Here is a 21,068-nt window from a genome sequence, read left to right on the forward strand (position 1 = left end):
CCCCCCCCCCCCCCAACCCCTCCTCTCTCTCCCCTCCTTGAGCCACCATTTTGTGGATTGCTTCTCGAGCAAGCCAGCTGTGTGCATGCAGAGTGAAAGACAGAAAGAGGGAGAATGACGAAAAGAAAATTGGTGTTGCAATGGAAAAAAGGTCACAAGGCTGAGCTCCCAGTGCTTCCTGCTGAGACCGGATCAGAGATCAGGACTTAACCTGACCCTGGCCCTCCTACAAACACATTTACACCCACATAAACACATGACACAAGCATTCTTACGTGCACAACGTTTCCACACACTCTCAAATCCACCAGTCTCCTTTAAACTCACAGAAAAAGTTAAGAGCTGTGATGTTAAAGTGAATTCCCTGCTTTTACATGTCTTACAGAAATATACTCTGTCTCTCCAACATGTAATGATATAAAACATTGACACAAAATGACACCATATTGAAAAAAAGTCCCCTCAAACAGGAGATAAAAACACAGACTGGTTGACCCTGAGTTTATCTTCATGTTTTAGATAAGAGCTCGTTTGACCTTGACAGCCTCAGCAAGGACAAAATAAACGCTGAAAGGTTTTTTCTTTTTTTCAAAAGCACTCATGGAGCATTAAAAAAAATCAAGTCTATAAATTCCAGAATACAAGGACAGTTTTGAGAGCTTCATAAACATCCACAAAGTGGTCCGAGTTTCCGTGTTTGTTGTTCATTTAGGAGCATTTTCACACCGCGAACAGCTTCGTTAAAACCCGGAGGAAATAAATCAGAAGTGTGTCTGCGCAGTTGAATTTGGGGACTGAGGTGTTTTCCACAATCAAATCACCTGATCTGATCGATTGAATTTGATCAGCGCCTTGTTAAAAAAAAATCTGTGAATGTGTGTAGGTGTTTTTATTTCCCTGCAGTTTGCTTTTGGTGTCGGCAAATCGAAACTCTCCTCTTGATTTCCAGTCAGCGACTTTAATCAACACCGTGCGCCAAAGTCAGAGGTGAACAAGTGCACAGGAGGCACGAGCTCACCTGAGCGCATTCCTGAGAGGGCGTGCAGACCATGGGATCACTATAAATGTTCACACTCATGATGAAGATGATTACATCTGGACATATCTTAGTGTTTCAAAGGATTTGCGGTTACTGAGGTGATGATTTGAGGTCATGATAAGTTCCACAGATGATCAACATTTATAAATGCGCGTCGGGGAGTGTGGATCTCTCGGCCACAGATGAATATATAAACACACGCACACACAGGACTGACACAAAAATATTTTTTAGAGAACGAATGCTTTCTAATTCCCCAAACCTTCATACTTGATGCGCATCCTGAGTAAATTAAGAAGTCATTCTTGTGTTTGGTGACGCTGCTTCACTTTACAGTGCTGCCAGGTGATTGCAGCCCACTCTGGAGAAGCCTATTGATTTTTTTTTAAAGCATACACAAATATATTTAGATTATATCGAGCTGTGATCACATCACAGACTCCGACAGGCTGAGTCAGAGGATTTTCCAAATGATTATCTCTTGTCTTGACGCAGACTCCAGGCGTCATCCCCGCCGGTGCAAACACAAAATGATACATAATTTGTATTTTGGGTACCTGGTGAGTAAACAGAGCTCACGGTGAATACCTTCCCAACTCTTGAATTTGCTCCATAATGCTCTCACACACCTTTAATGCTTTTTGAATATGCATTTCGATTCGATTAGATCTATTCAAAGACAAAACAGTGCTTGAGGAAACGACGGCTCCTTGGTGCCATTTTTATCAAGAGCCCGTTTGTTTGTCACAAACTTAAATTCTCCCTCTCCCTCTCGGTTTCTCTCCGTCTCTCTCTCCTTTCATGCTGTTGCTAGGGAAGCAGGGCGTATGCGCTCCCTGGCCGCGGCTGAAGGGCACAGGAAAAAAACAGGAATAGGGCGAAAAGACGGAGTTTTAATCGAGCATGTTTGCGACATATGAGCCTTAACCCCCTCCTGCGCACATTTCAAGACCAAAACTCGGGAATTAATGAGTGTAAAACGCCATATTTCGGCGCTTTTTCTCCATTGCCTTATATGGCAGGGCAGAGATATATCGTGCCTGTATTTAATAGGCTGGCCGCTGCCGCTCTGCTTAGAGGCTTCACTTTAACCCTTGTGCTGCTGAATTATTCTTTGAGCAAGAAAAGCCTCACTTTTTAGCTCGTTTAATTCTCATTTGACGCAATCAGTGCCAAGTACCCAAACGAACTTTCCTTTTTTAAAGAAAATCACGCGCACAAATGGTGATTTACGCACAGAAACAGGTATTCGACGCACGGGCGCGCTTTTTCTCTCGTGTTTCCAATTAAGTGCCCATAAATCCGGTGACTTAATGCGGATGACATTTACAGCACACAGTACATACTCAGTGGTGATGTGGTTTATGCTGTCGGATTTAAATTGTCAAGATGCAGATAGATATCCGATATTACGACCAATAACAGGATGTAATGGGGATTTTAGGAGGGGAAACGAGCTGAGCGCGGTGGCACCATTAGAAAGTTGCCACAGGTAGGCTGAAGGCTGCACAGCAACCCTCTGCTGTGTGTCAAATTAATGGCAGTTGAGCCCAGAGGACATGGCACTGGTTTGACGATGGGAGTGTGTGTGACCTATATTTGCAGGGCGCTGTCAGTAGATCGAAGTGTAAGCCTCCGTGTGCACATCTTTAACTGTTTTAAGGGGATCAGAATTCTTGTTTTTTTTTTTTTCTTAAAAAAAGGGGAACTTGTGTTTCATCAGTGCCTCAGCTCGAGTGATAAACAAGCTTTGATGATGCAGTCACCCTCAAGGCTGGAGGACTGTATTGTTTTTGTTATGCAGGTCTCTAAAAGTGTTTTTAAATGATGTGGAGACAGATGATTGGTTGGCAAAATTGGTCATTTCAGCTCCCTCAGGTGCAGCTCTGCAGCATCAAAGCGCCTAAAGCAGTTTCTCTTATTTCTGTGTTCAGTTATATGAATTTTAATGGCAGCATAGGGATCTATTACTATTAATTTACACCCACACAGCATATGTAAAACTCAACCACTCAAAGTGTTTTTTTCCACATGTGGATGGTACATTAGCTGTAGGAGGAGGGGTTCCCATGAGCTTTGCTATCGAAATAAACAATAAAGCTGCACGAGTGGATTTTATGCACACATGCTGTGACAGTGAGGTAGTGATTGATTTCAATTTCCAGATATCCCTCCCGCAGTCCAGCACGCACGGGATAAACCCCAACCTCTGTGCAAGGTCTCCACCTCCCCCTCCTCTCCTGACGTCATGCAACGAGCCGAAGCTATTGCACGAAAAGAGCTGCTCGCAGCCGCACTACTGTGAATATCTGTATGCTCATAGCCAGGACTGTGGAGTGTGCAAAGGAGGGAGCGCGCGAGAGAGAGAGAGAGAGAGAGCGAGCGAGCGAGCGAGAGCGAGGAGGAGAGGTGGAGGGAATACAGTTGGATTTGGATACAACTGGAAAACTACCAAGCGCGCACAGCACGCACCGAGCGGAAGGCACATCGACGGTGCGTTGCCAACATTTCACCTACTCCCCCCCGTCCCCTGCGTTCAGATCCAGGCGAGAATGGAGCTCCCCGCCGCCGGAGAGCACGTCTTTGCGGTGGAGGGCATCGAAAAGAAGCGCATCCGCAAGGTAACAGAGAGAGGGCATGTTTGCAGAACGCGCTCGGGACGGTGAGATATTGCGTTTGTGACAAGAGCTTCACCAAATTTTTCCTTCTCCACCATCACAGGGCAAGATCGAGTACCTGGTCAAGTGGCGAGGCTGGTCTCCCAAGTAAGTCCTAATGCAACATAAGCTTCAACAATTAACCCTTGCATGGCATTTTTGCAACAAAATCAAGTGTTGTTACTTAATAAATGCCATTCATCAAGGGCGTGCGCGCACAGTGTGTGTGGTTGTTTGTGGCTGAGTGCGTGTGTGTGTGTACGCTGGGAGAGCGCGGTCGGTATGTGTTTCAGTGTATCCGCGGATGCCTTCACTAATTTATGCGAGGGAAGGGGGTAGGCACAGCCATGTAATCCCGTTTTAATTATTTCTGCTCTGCCAGCGAAATTACGAGACAGTGGTGCTAAAATGGCCGACTGTATGTTGGTGCTGGAGGACTGTTTGGAGAGCACATACACACAGTTTGTGTGTGACATGTTGGCTGTGCAGTTGCGTGTCCCCATGGTTGTTTTGCTGTAGCGGGAATGTGGCTGATAGATGTTGCAAATTTATATTCAAGTAAACAAATGTGCAGAAACACCTTGTGACAGTAGGCCCTGCTTTACCTGTCCACTCCTCACTGGCTGCACTGTAAATGAAGATGTGGGAATGTGTGTGTGTGTGTGTGTGTGTGTGACGGTCAGAGGCTGAGGCCTGTGTGTCAGTTAGAAAAAGGAAGTCTGCACGTGACAGCTCTCTGACAGTTGCCCTCTCCTCTCTGCAGATACAACACATGGGAACCAGAGGAAAACATCCTTGACCCGCGGCTCCTCGTCGCGTTTCAACACAGGTGAGAGAGATGTGGACTTCGGACGAGGCCGCAGCAGCCTCCAGTTCAGCCATGACCATATATGGGCATGGGAGGAGGGGCGCTCCAGTAACTCTAGCACTGATCTCCCCCTCCTCCTCCTCCCCCCCTCCTCCTCCTCCTCCTCCCCCCCACAGGACTGTCTCCTGGGGAAAAGGCAGGGGATGTGGTAGTGAGAATTCCTAAATCATACTAATGGGAGGATCGGACACGCGGAAATATGCATGGATGTAGACGTAAATTGTAACAAATTATCATCTGATTACGTGATTTTGCGTCAGGAATCAGAGGCCTCCATGCCTGCCATGACCCAATTTCACAAAGACAACAGGCATAGCTGCCTTTTTTTGCCAGATGGTGCACGATGGACCGATGAAAATGGGAAAGGAATGTGGATCAGACTACAAATATTGATATAATCATACAAGCATCACATTTTACCGGTTGCTTTGTAAAGCCTTAGCAGGACAGGTGCTGAATTAGCAGCTGCACTCCAGAGCCTGGCTGTTTTCATTCAGGGTGCAAGACGCAAGCGCAGCAGTTTGTTGTGGTTTCACATGAGGAGGCCAAGCTGCTGCCTGATGGGATTCTCATCACTATTAGCAGTCAGAGATCTGCCTCTACCTCTGCAGGCTGATGCTAGATAGTGTTTTCCTCCCCATCTCGGGGGGTTGCAGGGGTCACATCCCCCTCAATATGTAGAACATGTCCATCTGTCTCACCCAGTAAAAACAACAAAGTGATAGAGGACTTTTATTTGACAAAATTAAAGACATTTATACCATAGATTGATGCAGAAAAGGCACAAGCTGGTGCATTAAATCTCACCAGAATGCAGGAAATTAAGTGTTTGATGCTCAAAATGTGCTGGCAGAGGACACTCCCCCAAACTCCCCCAAATGTGCGCCTCTTGTTCGGCCTGATCCGGTGTAGTCTATGGATGTCTGGGCCAAGACTTCCTCCTCTGTACACCTCGGTCAACCTATATAAACAGATATCTTCATATTATTGCAGATGCATTTTAAAAACAGCCAGATTGCAGTTTGGCTAGTCCATTCTGCCTCGCGCTCAAACGTAATCAGTAAACACTACTCGGACTACAAACGGAAAGCAGAACATTTCAGATACCAATATCTTGTCCCGTCACCTACAGATTCTGCGCACATGTGCAGAATGTGTTTATAGAGGTCGCCGTAGTTTTGAGGCATCACATGCACCTAACATCTGTACTTTGCTGTGTAATGTTGTGGAAACAGAGTATCTCACCTTGGGTGCATAAATGGTCGATCTGCTTTGGTGCAGACATAGGTTTAGTAGAGGCCTGTGAGTTAATCAGAAACACATCGATGTCCGTCAGAGGTTGAGATGTTAATGAATACTAATGCTGCTGTCAGTTTAGCCCGGTGGCACGTGCACAGCAACATCTCGTCTGGGTTGCTGGACCCATGAGGCCTGCGAGATACACTCTCTCTGTAGGCCACCAGGCTGCTCGTGGGACTGGGTAAAGACACGATGGCTGGGGAAAGGAATTCGCATTTCTGAAAAGGCTAATTGACACGCAGTGCTCTCCAGCGTTTCCAGTGTACCGCTCTCATATTCCCCCGCAGCCTGCCCGCCCGCCTGTGTGTGTGTGTGTGGCTCTGTGCTGATGGTCATGGAGTGCTGCCTCTGCGCCGTGTGTGTGGATTCCTCTCTGCTCCCAGAGGATGGGGGAGGGGATCCGACAAGGGAGGCTGTAATTGCCAAATCTTCTGTGAATAGGGGTCACCCCGTTGGACGCTGTTTGAAAATCACACAGACATTATAGCATTAAAATGTAGACTGTTTATTGTGGCAATTTTCTGGCAGCTCTGATAGTTTGAACATCTGTAGCAAGAGGCCAACAATAGGCCGGGCTCACGCATGCCTGGTGAAGCCTGAGTGCTGCCGGCCTTCACCCACCGCTGGTTATTTATGAGCCAATGATGAGTCAAGGTTTATATCAGGCAGCAATATTTCACAGACAGGCCCAGTGCTTGATGTAGTCAGTACAACAGTACCACGTTTCACTCTCTCCTCCCTTTATAAAAACATTTCCAAGATATGCTTGTTATTAGTCAGATATTCATCACCGTACATTTTCAGGGTGGAGGCGTTGTGTTGCACAAGACGTTTCGGTTTGCATGCTTTGAACAGCAGCATGTATCCCAGAAGTACTCCACAATGTTGTATTTATCCCATTTCATCCCTACCTCATGACCCTAATTAGAGATTGAATGTAGAAGGAAGGGCGTGCTGCAGGAGGGAGGATGTTTGAAAGACAAGGAGAGATTTTCCCCGCTGTAGCCTTAATTGAATTTCTCCGGGATAATGAGAATATGGAATGGGCCGATTACCATGGAGAGCTATGCAAATAAGGACCATAACGCTTTGCAGCAGGTCACATGTGGGCATTCATTAGTCCTCCAAATCTAAATTCCACTTTTGACCTTGAATAGGTGGAAGAAAATGAACGAACACTCCAAATGTCAAACCTGTAATTTTCCATGTGATGTAATTAGATTTTTAATGCAGAAAGGTGAAACACTGTCAGTCAGATGAGATGTTGTATGTAGAAGGTAAACATGGTGCAAGGAAATGTAATTATCTTTTGTTTTCACAGAGAGAGGCAGGAGCAGCTGATGGGATATCGCAAACGGGGGCCGAAACCAAAACATCTTTTACTCCAGGTAATTATCCTCTTCGTCATCGACTAGTCATCACACATAGTTTCTGTTCAAATGCTGCTTTAGCCTTTGTGTAGGTTTTACTCTGCGAGAGGCCTAAAAGGGGAAGAGGCCTGTCAGGTGTTTTAGAGCTGCAGTCATTATGGTCGTGGTTATTAATAGATTTCTTTGATAGAGATGGAGTAAGAGGCAAAGAGAGGATGGGGTTCTACAGCTGGATTTGCCTGCACACTCATCATGAAACCGGATTTACTGCCCGAGGTTACGCAAGCGCCGCTTGAGTGCACTCGTTTTATCTGCATGTTCATTATTTCTTTATGCTAAATAGCTTCATGTGCAAAACACAGTTTTAAACAGAGCATGTTATTGTAGGGTCTTTTTGCACCAAGGAAATCTGTTTCGTCAGAATGTTTTCTTTCATTTCCCTGTTTGCAAAAATAGATGGCTGAAAGCAGCACTCGTGACGTGCTCTGACTATCTTAGCTCGGGCCTTTACAGGAGCGTATTCTGAGCCAAATGTGATTATATATTTTGAGAGACTCTGAGCTGATTGCTATGCAGTGTCACTCCGTAAGAGGCATACCACTCTGCCAGAGTCACACGTGGCCAGCAATCAGGGATAAAGCGTGACATGTCTGGTGGCACTTCTCTGACCTGAGGTCACAGCCAAAGCGTCTTGAGCGTTCCGCTGCAGTGCCCCTCTGACGGCCCGAGGGGTCAGCCTGTACAGGAGGAGGGGGGAGGGCAAAAGATGGTAGGAGGATGGTCGTAAGCTGAGCACTGATTGGATGGTCCGTTTTAATTTCCGATAGGCTTCAGCTTCCTGTAAACTTTAATGTGTGTGGGCTCGCATATTTTAGCTGTAGCTCCTTTTAAAGGGGCACTACAGCAACTTTACTCATAAAGGTCAGTCTGTTCGTCATGCTCAGTTTGTGAAAGCAGTTGCATAATGACCCCTCTGGCTCTGGAGGAGAAAATAACCCTGATGATGTCATAGTGATGTCATCAGGGTGATCTAATCTTGGGCTTGAGATCACGTATTTGTAACATAAAACTCTGCATAACAAAATGGGGGAAGGAGTTTGACAGACAATGGCATTTGCAGACAGGGAGGGTTAAAAGACATCGACGCAAGTGGAAAGCATTGTGGGAAATGTAGTATCTAGCGTTACGGAACATGATATGCACTAGTGACTAAAAATCAGGATATGTCAGCCTCTGTTGCATTGATTTTTATCTCTTGTCAGCCTCCCGACAAGTGCAATACTAAAGTGGTCTAATTTTTATTTATCATTTTTAAGACATCCCAGAATTCCAATCATCATTATATTTTGGTCTTGACAGTAAGATTTTGATGAAAACAGTTGAAATGTTAAAGCTGTTGTTTTGTCTCTTTCATCAAGGTGCCCTCATTTGCCAGAAGATCCAGTATACCTGCAGGTTTCGAGGAATCATCTCAGGATGCAGAGGCCAGCCTCAAGTCCGATCCCGTCCCATTCCAGCGTCCCCAGCCTCAACAGTACCAGCTCAACAGCAAGAAGCACCACCAGTACCAGCCCAGCAGCCAGGAGGTCCCCGCTGACCAGCCAGCCAACGGCAAGAAGAAGTTCATCTACCAGCTCAACAGCAAGAAGCACCACCACTACGAGCCTGACCCCAATATGTACGACGCACAGGCTTCCAGGCTCAAGGAGGTGGTCAAAGTTCAGGAGACGGCCAGTAAACCGACAAATCCTGGCTGGAACTTACCGCTGGCTCTGCAGCAGAAATGGGTTCGGGACAAAGACACAGGCTGCTTGAGCAAAGTCAAAGAGTTGGCAGTGGAGGTGAGGAAACCGGCTGTTAAAGACGCTGAGAGCGAACATGCCCTTAAACCCAACCCTAAAGACGCAACCCTACCTAGTGCTATTAGCAGCAAAATGAAGATAATCAAGAACAAAAACAAGAACGGACGTATTGTTATAGTCATGAGCAAATATATGGACAGCAACAAGGTTCACGGAGCAAAGGGTAAACACGGGGAATCTTCGGGCGAAGTGAAACCCCAGAACACCAAACCGTCAGAGAACAATCCAGCGCACACGACCAAAATGGTGGAGCACCCGGAGAACGGTATCCCCAAAGAGCTCTGTAACGGCAGCTCCCCCCCTGCCGCCGAGCATCCTATAAAGTGTTCCCAAAAGGACAGACATTTCTCCAAACCATCACCAAGCACAGCAGAGGAATACAACACTGAAGTTGCTCGTGGTCAGGCTGATTTACCAGATGATCTACCCCTTCAGTTAACCGCTAGCTCGCCCTTGACATCCTGGGCTGTTGACACCAACATCCCGACCCCTACATCTGTCGACCAGATCAGGATCCCTTCTTTCCCCAACGACCGCAAGCGAAAGCTGTCAGGTCCCATGGAGGACAGGAGCGCCTCTAAAACCTACCTGACTTGTAGAAGCTTCAGCATCCCCAGCACTGTGGTCACACCACCTCAGGACAAACCTATGGACCTCCACTGCAGTGGACCACGCCACAGCAGCACATGTACATATGAGGTTATGGACTCTGGCAGCCAGGAGGAGCCGATGGATCTCAGCTGCCCAAAGACTAAGAAGCAGGTGGAGCCGGAAATAGAGCCCGAGCCTGCCGTCACAAACACGCCTCCCGTCGTAGAAGACACTCAGACACCTGCAGAGAAATCAAAAGAAGCACCTGTTAAAAAAATCTCCCCTTTTATGGGAAATATCATAATCACTGACATCACGACAAACAGTCTCACCGTCACCTTCAAGGAATATGTGTCTTTTTGAGAGACTGTTTGTAAAATGGGACTACCGGTGACCGATTGGATGAATCCTGTGAATATGTGCATATGTAAAAACATCAGAATTTTGTATATGTGGAAATTTATAATTTATCATTCAAATTCAATATGTTTCTTATAATGTTTTATACTGTAACTCCAATGTGACGTCATAGCCAAGAAAGTGCCCTCGAGGATTTGAGCGAATGCATTCGGGTGGATGTGTTCCACTTTAAAAAAAAAAAAAAAAAAAGCTGTTTATTTGTCATATGGCGCTTGATGGGATACTTTTGCTGTTGTTTCATACCTGTACCAAACTTATAACCTGAGATGTATGAAGGTTTATACATATTTTGTATGAATAATATCACTTATTTTGGTCCTGATAGAAGGTAGAGAGGATGTTGTTGAATATATGGTGATCGAAGATCAATTGAAAGCACTTAATTACATTTTCATACATCGGTTTGTGTCATGAGGAGAGGAGAAAGTCTTATTTCACTTTTTACTCCACACAGGTGTGCTCAAATTGACTTGGCATACGTAATTACATGTTTTGTTTGTGGGTTGCTTAAGAAAACGTGATTAGCCGTGACATCCAAATTTAAAAAGCAGGTGTGTCTGCGTACAGTGCAAACACAGCGTGAGGCACACTCGGCTGTGTCAAAACCTTTAAGAAATGTCCTGCGCTTTTCTTCCTTTGTCTGGTTTTTGTCAGAGAATTGCACATTTCAGCTTTTGCAAACATTTAGGGAATAAAATGTGACATCTCAAAGATCATTTACCGTTAAGAAGACATAAGGATTCATACCATAATTTATTATCTTATTGTTGAGCTCTCATTCTGCTGGAGTTACTTTAAAAGTACATGATGCTAGTCTCATTAGGAGCCTCCTAATGTTGCACAGATTAGCGATAATCATCTCATTTTGCTTTTGAAGCTCATCACATGATCTGAAAAACACATTGTACTACTATTTGCTTTAGACAAAGCTTCCATTAATGAGTATGTTACACGGATTTAATGTGAGTGGCGAGGCTGCCTTTTTATACTGTTACATGCGATCCAATGAGTGCAAGCTGTTTTGATAATGCTGCTGATAAATCAAATGTCAAAGCTGTTGGATGTCCCCTACATTTGAGTCTAAATTGCCTTCTACGCACGTTTAATGCAAAACCAGTGAGAATGCTGAAATGATAGTAAAAATGAAGCATATTTATTGACGTTTGATTTGTTGTTCAAAAACAACTACAAAGATGCTATCTGCATCCGAAGCTGCACGTGATTCCACTGAACAGTTAGGAAGATATTTTGTCTGCTCCATCTCTGACTTTGTTTGTTCATTCTGTCTCGCACTTGGTTCAAAATCAAAATGATTGATATAAAGTATGTTCTACCACGAGTTGGCTGACTCATTGTTGTTGGCACAGCTTATTGGATGGTATGTTCCACAATAAAGAAAGAGAAATGACCTCTGATATGTTGTTGCATTGATATGTGGTGGGTTTGGTTGGTGTGTGGATATATTGAACGTTCTATTGGCAGTCTTTTCACAGTTGTTTCTAGCGTTCCAGTGGAAGATTTATGTACGATTGTTCTAGCCCCGCAGTTGTTATGAAGCCTTTCTGCTCATATGGAGAAAGAACAGAACAATAAACACTAGAAACACTTACTTAGTTGTGAACCATGAATAGAAAAACAGATCACGTTGCATAATCACAAACGATCCTGCACAAAGGGCCCTCTGTATTGCATAACAGCACCAGCCGCTTGTATTATTAAAACTTTACCCCTGCATTATTTTTCTACTGCAGCTCGACTCCGAGCAGGAATGTAAACACACAACATAACTGCAGGGAAGGCTGTTATGCAATTCTTAGATTTTATCAAGAAGAAAGGCGTCATGTGGAGCAAGTATTTGGCCGTCACGTGGCTTGTAAGCGTGTGTGTGCCGTCCCAACACAATGTAGCAGTGAAGAGCATCGGTTATATGACATTTAAATATGATGTGTCTGCACTGGGCTTCGTGGCATTTCCAGATCATTGGGTAAGTTGCTATAAATGGCTGTGTTGCCTCGTAAAAAGGCCTGTGTCACCATGACACAGCAGTTCTCCCTACACTGTTATCATACAGTGAAATTTAGAGGCGAGTTCAGGCCTACAGAGGCACAGATAGACATGCAAACTTCGGATACACGTGTGCACATGTCAGCCTTAATGAATGGACTTTAATAGGCTTTTCTCACAGCAGACATTTTGACATGTCAAAGCAGGAAAAACACAGGTGTTGCTAATAACACTGACGATGGCTCTGTTCTCAAGTGCACCAGTGACATTGATAGTGAGCCAGCATGCAAAGATCCTGAAATCAAAGCAGCTTAATTGAATATAGCTATCATATATATATTATTTACACCTGTTTTGCTCCTGCTGTGACTTGTCAAAAAGGCCTCATGCTGACTTTGCATGACATTTCCAAATGCTGCAGATCTCTCTGTCCCTGTCTTGTAAGTATTGCCTGCATTGTAATTATATTATATTGGCTATTTACACACACAACATGTATTGCTCATCCGTCTGTCCAGGGAGAGGGAGCTCTCCTCAGCTGATCTCTCTGACACTTCCTCCATTTTTTCCTTATTACAGGGGTGTTTGGGGAGATTCTCCTTATCCTAAGCGGTGGTCTAAGGACAGAGGGTGTTGTGTGCTGCACAAAATGGAGGTAAATTTGTGATCTGTGATACTGGGCTGTGTAAATAAAACTGATTTGACTTAAGGAGGATCATTTAAGGGCCTGTACGCCTGGACTGATGTGAAAATGTGAGCAGAAATTGTTGTTGTTCTACTGGAATCTCAAGCTTGTAAAAAGGTTAACTCTTGGAGGAATGTGTGTGAGTGTGTGTGTGTGTGTGTGTGTGTGTGTGTGTGTGTGTGTGTGTGCTTTATTCATGGGAGTTGCCTATCAAAGAATGTGACACAAACAGAAACCTTTAAAAGGAAAAACAAGACAGAAACTGGAGCTCTTTCTATGTCCGCTCAGATGGATTGTAGTGAAACGAATGTTGCCATAGTTTCCAGCATTTCCACCTATTTTTAAAAATGAATAAACCCCCCCTGAACTCTTCCCTGTTATCTTCATTTTGTTGCCAGTTAAGTGTCATTTCTCGCAGAGATTGCCTCTGTGGTTTTCTGGGTTACATGTGCGTAAAATCCACGTTGAGCCAAAGTAAGAAAATATTTTCATATCTTGAAGGCCAGCACTGAAGGCAACACCATCCGGCACCTTTACAGATCTGTCAGCTACGTGGATCTCATGGAGTTTTCACAATAATTACCTCAACTTTATATTTGTCCTAACCTCATGTCACTCATAAAAACAGACTTTTAATTCCCTCTCCCTCTCTGAGATATGTTGGAAATTAAGATAACCAGCCAAGGTGGGAAATTAAGAGTTAATTAACTAAGAATTCAAATATCGCCGACTTTGGCCTCTTTATCATGGGAATGAATCCATTAATTAACAAATTAAGAATGTATTTCGGGTGTTATTTGGGCTGTGTGAGCTCCTGAAGTCTAAAAAGGGCAAAAATATGACGATCAATCGATTAGTCCAAACCGGCCCAGACGGGACGGTCTAAAACTGGCAACCAAAGACGTGAAAGACGCGCGTTTTCTCAACAGAAATCAAATGATATGAGCGGGATTTCAAAACCCACGAACGCACACACACACACACACACACACACATACACATACACAGACAGCTCACAGGTCTCTCTCTGCGTGTGTATGTGTGTGAAGGGTATCTATATAGGCCTTTCATGGCTTTGAACCAACTGTGTGAGTCAGTCATGCATCCGTAGGAAACTGAAACATCGTTGAGCAGGGGGCAACATATTTATAGACCAAGTGTGATGTTTCACATTCCCCCTTTATCATCGTACCCAGCAGCAGCAGCAGCCTGCTCAGTGTCGGTTTCATCCCCGCACAGTGCGGCAGCCTCACAGGATCATGTCAGCAGCAGGATCGTTTGGATAATTTAAAGCCCAGTGTGTGACCCGGTGGAGGCCTGTTGCTCAGAAAATTTAATAGATCTAAATACAGAGGTAATATTTGAGAATAAAAGATTGAAAGGGGCTTGCATTAATTAGGGGATTCCCTGTGTTTTCTTTTAGAATACATACGAGATGGAACAAAAGCATCAGTTGGTGTTTCATTTTCATCCAGACAGAGCTGTTAAACACAAATAGATGCAACCTAAAAATCTAAAATAGTGTGAGAAATGAGAGCTGCATGACTCTGTGGTGTATCAGGCTGCTGTAAAGGATGCTTTCTAATTCAAAGCATGCGCTGAAATGTGGCAAAGCTGCAGGTTTGAGCCACACCGCTTCACAGTTTCTTGCTTGTGGTTTTTTTTTTCTTCTTAATGTGAGAGCCACCTTCAGTAGAAAATGTCGCCCGGTAAAGTAGAACAGTGAACAGCGAGCTGTGTGCAGCAGTTGCCCAGAAACCAGAGAGCCAATAATGTTCTCACAGAGCCAGCACTGTTTATTCATGTACGGCTGTCGCCATTGCGGCTCCCGCAGACTCACTTTTCATCGACTCACAGCCAAATATGGAGAACCGCAGCAGCGCAGCAGTGTGCGCGAGGCTGCCTGCGTCTCTGCACGCACCAAGCCGCCTTTCTCTCTGAACACAAACCGTGCAGGCTATAGCCATTATAGCACCGACAGGAAATGTCGGTCTACAGGCTATGACTATCAAAATGGTGGTTCATATTTCGACGGCAGCCACAACGCATCTTTTGTCCGCGGCGCGCCCGCCTTTGTCTGCTCCACAGCGGGGAGAATTTAAACAGATAGCAGCAAATATATCATCCAGTGTCTTTAACGTGATCGACGGTGGAGACGGACACACCGCCTTCCTGCTGATGTTGCCATTTCATTTCACACATCTGCAGGACACGATCCCACATCCAATCACATCACAAATAATTAGAATTAATTAAGAGACAGCCTTTTTACTTTCATGGATGTCATTTACTGTAGATATTAAATCGGGATTTCATGGTTTATAAAACACAATGAAGCGCGCAGATCAAGACAAAAATGGAGACAAGCACATTTGTATGCAATATTTCCCATTAATACTAATAATCAGTGGTGAATGCGTGTGAAATAACTGTGAGGATTTCTGTTTTACTGTCACCTTAAAGCTGCAACCACTTTAAAAACCGCCACAGTGGCCAAATAATGTGTTGTCAGTCAGCGGAAATGTGTGGCCCACACACAGTTAGTGGCAGCATCAACAAAAAGCTTTGGAGGTAGACAAGATAACTGATGCGGGGACTTTATATCTGCTTTATTCATTAAATAAATCAGCAGTCACAGGCCTGCACAGGCTGCACATATATGTTGGCATCCATTTTAATCACACTAAGGGGGAAAAGAGGAAGAAAATTGAAGTAGAAAATCTGAACATGATCCAGTCTTGCGCCCATGCTTTATTGTGTTTACAGCATTTTTAATTAATTAAATTATTTTTCAACGTGTTTTCTATTTGACCTTCCGTTCAGTTCAGTTAAAAGGCGGATGTGTGTGGCCTGGAGGCTTTGGCGAGATTAAGATAAGCTCATGTTTCTCTTGACAAAATGTATCCAAGCTTTGGTCCCACATTTATTATTTTTTTAATTTTCATCATCATTTAAAATGAAAGGCTGATGGATGTAGAAAATGACACCTGAGGCCTACACAAAATTAAGTCACAGTTATGTATTCAGTCATTTTTTTGTCCATGTTTGTCACTCAATTATGTGAGTAATATTCCGAGTAAATGTTTTTTATTACCACCATGATATTTGTTCAGTATATTACAAAAAAGGCAAAAAATGTAGTAATAATTATTATAATTATAATAGTAATAAATTTCTACTGACTGCAGAAAAACATTTTATTTTTAATCAAATTATAAGTGCTTCGTTTTATTTGTGACACCCACAAACATAAATCAAAAAACATAATAATAATAATTATTATATTATGTTTCCAAACTCTAATAATAAAATTAACACTGTCGTCATGGAGGAGTAACCAAAAAACAAATTCTTGGACCCAACAGGCCATCATGGTCATATTTATGCAAGGGGGAAAAAGAATATTAAATTTAATTAATTGAGGCATTTTTATTGTCTAAAGATGCACAACACATTCCTCCACTGATTACAGAAATATAGTTTTTTGTTTTACGCAAACCAAAGATAGTTCATCCGGGTTAATAACATAATTTAAATTTAGCCAAACTTTAACTTTGCAGGTAAATCACACCCTGCCCTGCTGGGTGGGGTCTACTTTACTAAATAAAGTAACACCTTGGCTCAATACTTTCCGAAATTCAAAAGTCACCCAAGACTTAAATAATGTCATTTATTAGCTCAGAATAAAAGCTGATGTAGATATAAAGGCTGTGGATATTCTGCTTGTTTGTAGGTGAAGAAATCGACATGAAAGCGGTCGTTTTGACCATTGTGTGGTTTTCATGTAGCCTGGTTCCTCTTATAAAAATTATATCATAAATAGTCTAAATAACCCGACTTCCATTTGGTGCTGACGGGCAATAGATTGAACAAAATATGTAGCCTCTGCATGATCATTAAAAACCGACCGAATTAAATGATTTTTTGTTTTTTAATCGCTCTCCATTCTGCATCCAATAAATCTTTGTGCGCTATAGTTGTGCTGCCTCACCGACAGTGCGTAAATCTCAATGCGCAAAAGTCCAATTACGCACGGTATTGCTTTATATTGTTGCTCGTGTAATATTTTCTCTTAATATTCAGCACCTGAAAAGCTGGAATTGATAAAGAAAATGTGTTGTCGCATTTTTTATTGAACAAATTATTTGAAATAATCAGTCACGCACCTGTAAACTAATGATAACCAAAGTGTGTCTGAGGGTGAAAGTTTTTACCTGGAGTGGGGCAGATATTGAAACATTAATGTACCCATTTGCTAAACTGGTAAAAAAAAATGTATGCAGGGATTTTAATTTTTGAGGATTTTAATTTATTATTCTTTTTAATTATTAATGATTTTACATATAATATTTGCAGGTGTTTTGTGTGAATGTGTTGTGCGTGAGGATGGCATCTTTTATTGAACCACCCATTACTCTCTCTCACTTATTTATTTATTTTTTAATTTATTTCTTTAAATGTTTTTACATGCAAGTGAAATTATTATTTTTCTCCTTTTTGTTTGGATTTTTAGGACCCCCTCAGGGACCTCAGGGGGTCCGTGGATCCGCTCCGGGAGCCTCTGACTCTGCTTGTCCCACTGTGCCAGACATTCCTGTACAGCAGCCAGAGCAGCGGGGCTCCTCCCCTTCACTCAGAAACCCGGAGCACGTAGCAACAACCGAGCCAATGTGCTCCACCGCGATCCGTCCTACCGACTGCGGTGCCTGGCAACAGAAAAAGACGTGATGACGTCCTCCCCAGATTGCGTATTATGGGATGTGCGGAATTAAACAACCCGAAGAGGACACGGGGAAGCCAAAAATAATAAAAGAGACAGAAATAAACGAGGTGCATGGTGAATCATGGAGCTCTCGGCTGTTGGTGAGAGCGTCTTCGCAGCCGAGTCCATCATTAAACGGCGAATCAGACGGGTATTCGCTGCTTTTTCTGTGGCCCACAGGCTGTGTCTCCACACCTATTACGCAACCATTTGTTTGTGCTGCGCCTACAGGCAACCCAATGATAACCTGAATGTATTACGGATCTGTTTTGCAGGGTCGCTGGGAATATCTCGTGAAATGGAAGGGCTGGTCTCAGAAGTGAGTATTGTAGCCGAGGCTGTGAAGGACAGCGCTCCATCCTGGCCGCTCGCACAACTGCACCACCTCACATTATCGTTTATTCAGCTTGTGGATGTTTTTTTAATCATATCATCTGCTGTGTTTGTGCCGTAGTGCAGTCTGTACGTGTGGTGGCTCCTGTCATGGTGTTGTAAATGTCCGAGCTTCAGCCCGCCAGGATCTATTAAACTAGCTTTAGCAAATGGCTGGGTTCACCATGCGTCACTGTCCGCTACGTAGTCTGTAATTGCAGCTCACGCAGCGAGATCGCTTTGATTAAAAAAAAGTATTCAACCGCGTGTGTGCGCGTTGACATGTGATCCGCCCAACGTGTGGTAACAAACATCTCTCCTCTTCGTTGTTTGGACGCAGGTACAGCACCTGGGAGCCGGAGGAAAACATTCTGGACGCACGGCTCTTTGCTGCCTTCGAGGAGAGGTGAGGGTTTGACAGCGCAGCAGTAGGCCTCTCTGCTCCGCCGCGCATTCTGTGCCACAAACATGTCCATTTAAATAACACACTAAGCCCACATTTGAACCCTTTAATCGTATATTTTCAGAAAGAAAGTGATAATAAGTGTCAGTGGAGCGAGCTCATCCAGCTTCCACTTTAGATAGTTGCAATGTGTGAAGCCATTTTCTCATCCCAAACAGCTTATCTGCTTTATTCTGACACGTTTTTCATTCTAATTTAACTTACTTCCAATCAAAAAAAGTGCATTGAAACAAGTAAAACTCACTCCATCTGCAGAGTTTGTCATTTGCTTGGCAAATTAGATTTTCCGATTTAATTAGAGCCCAAATAAAAATATATTCGTTAATGTGTTGTGATGAATCGTTTAATGATTTTCATTCGTCAGGGAGCGCGAAAGGGAGCTGTTCGGTCCGAAGAAGAGGGGACCCAAACCCGAGACATTTCTCTTAAAGGTTGGTGAATCATTTGATGCGCATTTCTCCGTATTTCATTTGATCTCGCCGCCTTTCCGAGGCGATACAGCTGATGAGTAATTTCCTCGATATGAAAACTACAGCCGTGTTAATTTTGAAACTGTTGGAGCGTGACTCACAAACTAGTGGAATGACAGCTGCAGCCCAACAGAAAATCTGTCATTCACCCAAATGGTTTTCATGAAGTTAAGTTGGGTACAGTGTCTACACATTTTACGCATCCTTAATATATTATATTATATGAAGTGTTATAGTTTTATGTATTGGCATGCATTCTTTAAAAGAAGCCAAGCAGCTTCTGGACGAGGCCTCGAACGCCCAGTGTAACCAAACAGATCTGCAGCTGCTTCTCTTAAACCTTTAAATTTCCTCAGGAGACTTCAGATGTTCATTTCTTCTCGTAAACGTTATTTGCTCTGTCCTCAGGCCAAAGCCAAAGCCAAAGAAAAGACGTATGAATTTAGAAGAGAGGCTCCCAGAGGGATCCAGGTTTCCTATCCCATCCCGGAGCCTATCATAACACCAAGGGCCCGGGAGGGTTTACGCACCGTGGTTCCCACCATCTTCCCCCCGAGCGCGGTCAACAGAGGGGAGAGCGTCCACGTCCGACCACCGGAGCCAGAGAGGAGGCCCAGACCGACTCCATCAACTGCTCTTACAGTCCATGAAGCCGCCCGGTTCCCCAAAAAGAGAGGGCGCAAACCGAAGCTGCATTTGCATTATGATAAAGATGACGAAGAGCCGGACACCAAACGGAGCAGGTCACTGGCGGAGCCGGTGTCACACGGTTTGTCCAGCATGTCCCGACGCTTGCTTCATCATGGGGAGACGTCAGATCACAGCCTCATCCAGCTGACCAGGAGGTTTCAGGAGGAGACCACGATTACACCCAAACACAGCAGCGAGCAGAGACACGCGGGGTTGTCTTACAGCTGCGCGTTCAACCCAGATGTGCGTAAAAGCGATCACGGGGGACACAGGACTAAATGTTTGAGCAGGATGGCTATTCCTCGGCCTGGCAGCTCTGCAGAGCATCAGAGGCATCGCATGAAGGAGTGCTGTCCGGCCCGGGAGCAACCTGCTGACATCTCCACACAGTCCATCCATGAGCAGTCCACGCGACCAACCTCGACCTGGACCCCCAGTTTCACCAATCTGGACACTGTGACCGTTACAGATGTCACCATGAACTTCTTGACAGTCACCATCAGAGAGAGCAGCACGGAGAAAGGCTTTTTCAGAGAGAAAAGATGAGTATGTGGGTCAGAGGAGGCAAATATATATATATATATACATATATATATATATGCGTAAATAATTCTTTAACAAGCTACTAACTAACACGCCTACTGTAATACTATATTTTTTCTATGTAACTTTCAAACGTGTACATACAGATATTTAATACGCTGCTGAGAAAATAAAAAATGAAATTGACATTGTGAGTTTTTTTTTTTGCACTCAGCTAACATCTTGTTGTGTTATTTTAACTACAAACTGTTAAAGCATGTCATCATAAACAAGCTTGTCATGACCTTTGTGGAATAATCCCACAATATCCACTTCACTAAAACGCACCCAGATATCCATTGTGACATCTTCCTCCTTATTAAACAACATTATGAAGTTACAAACTCATATTTATGTGCATTTAACCACCCAAACTAAGTCTGGGTTTTGAAGATTATTTCCATTCACGTGTGTCACTTTTTAAACAAGAGGCCACTTCTGTCTAATAAGCTTTATGTATAGTATTTTTGACTCTTTAACTAATTATTAAGGATGTTTGCTGGCAGTATTATCACGTCAAATAATCGAAATAATCAGCCCCATTTTAAATTAGCAATATCGCTTTGCAGGAAAATTAAACTCAAGCATATTTAGACGACCCAAATAAATTAGCCACGTGTTTCACAAAGTGTTGACACCTTTATATTTCTAATATAAAACCGCTCACATGGCAGAAAATAGTGATCTTGTAAAAGATTTGCAGTGTTTCTTTGCTGGGGTCAGGCTCTGAAATTGATCATTCCTGCTGTTTTTGTGTGTATGAATTATTCCAACAATAATTTTGGGAACAGGGCTGAATACATGCAAGAGATAAAATGTGCTCATGTTGGATTTATTTTGAAAAGGCTTTTCTTCTGGTGGAATTTTGTACCAGGAGCTTAATTGTGACATTAAAACTCCAGCAACTTTGGTTCTGTGACCTCGACGGTTCACT

The 21,068-nt window shown here is 43.7% G+C and overlaps 2 protein-coding genes across 2 annotated transcripts; both read left to right on the forward strand.

Annotated features, from left to right (window-relative positions):
* Positions 1 to 3,310: 3,310 nt before the first annotated feature.
* On the forward strand, positions 3,311 to 11,521 carry cbx4 (chromobox homolog 4 (Pc class homolog, Drosophila)). The gene is made up of 5 exons (XM_050068634.1): positions 3,311 to 3,660; positions 3,761 to 3,804; positions 4,460 to 4,525; positions 7,185 to 7,251; positions 8,652 to 11,521. The coding sequence occupies exons 1-5, from the start codon at positions 3,592 to 3,594 to the stop codon at positions 10,047 to 10,049; spliced, it is 1,644 nt and encodes a 547-aa protein (XP_049924591.1). The 5' UTR covers positions 3,311 to 3,591; the 3' UTR covers positions 10,050 to 11,521.
* Positions 11,522 to 17,432: 5,911 nt separating this feature from the next.
* cbx8a (chromobox homolog 8a (Pc class homolog, Drosophila)) lies at positions 17,433 to 20,279 on the forward strand. The gene is made up of 5 exons (XM_050068642.1): positions 17,433 to 17,708; positions 17,833 to 17,876; positions 18,270 to 18,335; positions 18,757 to 18,823; positions 19,271 to 20,279. Exons 1-5 carry the CDS (start codon positions 17,640 to 17,642, stop codon positions 20,096 to 20,098), a joined length of 1,074 nt encoding a protein of 357 aa, XP_049924599.1. The 5' UTR covers positions 17,433 to 17,639; the 3' UTR covers positions 20,099 to 20,279.
* The last annotated feature ends 789 nt before the right edge of the window (positions 20,280 to 21,068 follow it).

Source organism: Epinephelus moara, chromosome 18 (genome assembly GCF_006386435.1).
Source record: "Epinephelus moara isolate mb chromosome 18, YSFRI_EMoa_1.0, whole genome shotgun sequence".
Taxonomy (NCBI): Eukaryota; Metazoa; Chordata; class Actinopteri; order Perciformes; family Serranidae; genus Epinephelus; species Epinephelus moara.

Coding starts and splice junctions, on each gene's coding strand:
- cbx4 (XM_050068634.1), top strand. CDS start 3,592: ATGGAGCTCCCCGCCGCCGGAGAGCACGTCTTTGCGGTGGAGGGCATC. Junction 3,661..3,760: donor AAAAGAAGCGCATCCGCAAG/GTAACAGAGAGA, acceptor CCACCATCACAG/GGCAAGATCGAGTACCTGGT. Junction 7,252..8,651: donor CAAAACATCTTTTACTCCAG/GTAATTATCCTC, acceptor TCTTTCATCAAG/GTGCCCTCATTTGCCAGAAG.
- cbx8a (XM_050068642.1), top strand. CDS start 17,640: ATGGAGCTCTCGGCTGTTGGTGAGAGCGTCTTCGCAGCCGAGTCCATC. Junction 17,877..18,269: donor TGGAAGGGCTGGTCTCAGAA/GTGAGTATTGTA, acceptor GTTTGGACGCAG/GTACAGCACCTGGGAGCCGG. Junction 18,824..19,270: donor CCGAGACATTTCTCTTAAAG/GTTGGTGAATCA, acceptor CTCTGTCCTCAG/GCCAAAGCCAAAGCCAAAGA.